The sequence below is a fragment of the Dendroctonus ponderosae genome, unplaced genomic scaffold (assembly GCF_020466585.1).
Source record: "Dendroctonus ponderosae isolate FM_Combo_2020 unplaced genomic scaffold, Dpon_F_20191213v2 Dpon_F_20191213_5, whole genome shotgun sequence".
In the NCBI taxonomy this organism is placed as follows: Eukaryota; Metazoa; Arthropoda; class Insecta; order Coleoptera; family Curculionidae; genus Dendroctonus; species Dendroctonus ponderosae.
The window spans coordinates 14,804,862-14,807,136 of record NW_026018715.1 but is presented as its reverse complement, the minus strand read 5'-3'; the positions used below and the strand labels follow the sequence as shown (position 1 = coordinate 14,807,136).

The window sequence follows — 2,275 nt, the reverse complement described above, 5'->3', positions numbered from 1 at the left end:
CGTCAAAACGCACGTTATTTTTCCTGACACGATTTCCAACTCTTCGCATTAAAAAAAATCACAAAAAAACTGTGCAAAGATTTTATTAACAAAAAATCGAATTTCACTTGTAAAAATGGGTCAATCAATGTTCTAGAATTAAGAAAATAATACTCGGTGATTTCGCTTTTGTATACAATGGGGGATTAGCACGCACGGCCAGTTAAGGTAGTTTTTCTCTAACCCAATTGAAATTCAATGCAACAATCATATTTTGGTACAAAATATGTGGTATTTTCTTAGAAAATAAGAGTTATTGGGCTCATGTAAAATAAATTAATATAAATTCTAGGAAAACAATTATCTTTCGCGAATCCAACGGCCTTTAGATCGCCTCAACATCCGAGGCGGTTTTGGCGAGTTTTGCGGTACTATTCGCCTCTTGGGCCTCCTAAAAGTCCTTCGATTTGGCGGCTTAATAATGATTTTTTTCACACTGTAGTTCTCACAACTGTCCAATTTTTTCACGTATACATACGGTTGAAGGATAGTATCCCTAACTTCACCACTATTTCCTACTCGATTTTCAACGTCCTGATCACATTTGTTTTCTCGATTGTCGAGGTCTGTATCACCGGTTGGCTCAATAATACTGTCACTGTTCTCGTCTTCTTCCGATTCGACATTCACACCGTTTACCGTGGGACTGTTGCCCTCCTTTATTACTTTTCGCTTTTTTACTTTGTTGGGCCACCCAGTGAGGTTTTTCTTTCGTTTGCCGGGCTTCCGTCCAGGGGCTCCATTCAGGAACGTTTTGCAATTCACGTCCGTTTCCTTCTTCGACTCTTCACACATGTTCAGTATGTCAGTCAGTCCAGGTGGAGAGTCCAAAAAACTAACATCTGGATCGGTAGTAGGCTCAAATTCCTGGTCAAAATCTGATCCAACGGTTAATTCTTCATCGAGTTTGGCCGCCAATGCTACATAATCCAGCTTCTTTTTCCTCTGCTTTTGCGGAGTGGTTGGTTTGGTTTCTAGTGGCTTTGGTGGCTCGACAGTCACTTGCGGTGAAGATTCTTCAGGGATTGTCTGCAGGGATTCGTCGTTGGCAGTTTTCATGCGCCGATTCCTCTGGTGCATCAAGCTGCTTAGAATGGCCAAAGTCGAAGCATGCTGCCGCGGCGATTTTCTGGCATTTCGGCCCCTTACAGAGTTTGGCGATAGGGGGGTTTTTTCAGACTTTTTTTTCACTCTGGATCTCCTAACGTTCGACGTGATTTCTTTGATTTCCTCCGTCGTAGCCGCCGATGTTGAAGATGCCTCGCTCAGCTTGCTATCTTCGTCATTTTCCTCCGCTATTGGCTGCTTGCTGGCTTCGCCGCTTGCAGAGTTTTCACCTGTAATATCACACACCTCGGCATCGCTGCCCGAACTCGCTGCCACCGAATTTGGCTCAGCAAACGCTTTGCACTCTTTCAACTTCTTGTAGGCGCTGTAACACGTTCGAGGGTCTATTGCTTTTAGGTGGGGAATTTGACGGGGAAGAACGAAATCGTCCCAATAATCTGCAAAGAAGTATACGCTTATTAACAGCTGAACTAGTAGAGATCGACAAGTCAACTCTTACAGTTATGGCTAAAGTGATATCGCTGCTCCACCCGATCTTGTCGCCGGAATGTATGGTACCACTTTTCAGTCAGCGGCACTTTTTCGAATGCGAACGTGAACTCGTTCATGTTCAACAGCATTCTTTCGCGTTTCGGCTTTTTCTCCTCCTTGTCCGCGATCGGCTCGGGTTTGGCTTCAATTTTCGCAAAATCCCCGTTGGTCTTTGTGCGGACCGGAGACAAATAGGAACCGTGATACCGTAATCTGTAAGAACTGAAAAGAGTGAAGAATCGGCATTTAATCGCTAGGAATATAACAGGACCTCGGACTTTCTGAGCGGAGCCTTTGTGTTAAACGTAAAAAAAAACGTGTTGGGTTTCTATCAACAGTGGTTAACTAACTAAATAAAGGTCGTGTTACATGTAAAAAAATGTGAGCAAAAACGTGAAACACAGCCAATCAATTCTACATAACCAACCTTGAGCCGGGGGTTTCAAATTTGTAGTATTTCTGATTGTCCATGATGAACGCTTCGGCGTGGCTTCTCCGCTTCGTGCGTCTCTTACCATCCGAAGAAGTGCTGTCCATTGAAGCCTCATCTTCCACTTTGAACTTATCCGGCGGTTTCACGTCGTCAATTTCACTTGATGGAATATCTAAGAGCAAGAGCACAAACTTCTAAAAACTG

The 2,275-nt window shown here is 43.6% G+C and overlaps 2 protein-coding genes across 7 annotated transcripts in view; both read right to left on the bottom strand.

Annotated features, from left to right (window-relative positions):
* Positions 1-2,275, bottom strand: part of LOC109542048 (transcription factor cwo) — a 51,606-nt gene that overhangs the window by 31,102 nt on the left and 18,229 nt on the right. The window lies entirely within an intron of this gene.
* Positions 68-2,275, bottom strand: part of LOC109542040 (protein chiffon) — a 5,503-nt gene continuing 3,295 nt past the window's right edge. For 5 of the 6 annotated variants that reach the window (XM_019911071.2, XM_048666361.1, XM_019911067.2 and 2 more), the window contains 3 exons: positions 2,066-2,243; positions 1,607-1,860; positions 68-1,544 (listed from right to left, as the gene is read on the bottom strand). In XM_019911071.2, the coding sequence (XP_019766630.2) occupies positions 340-1,544; positions 1,607-1,860; positions 2,066-2,243 (1,637 nt within the window). In that variant the 3' untranslated portion in view covers positions 68-339. The remainder of the gene's footprint in view (positions 1,545-1,606; positions 1,861-2,065; positions 2,244-2,275) is intronic. The other variant, XM_019911070.2, reaches the window with a different exon arrangement.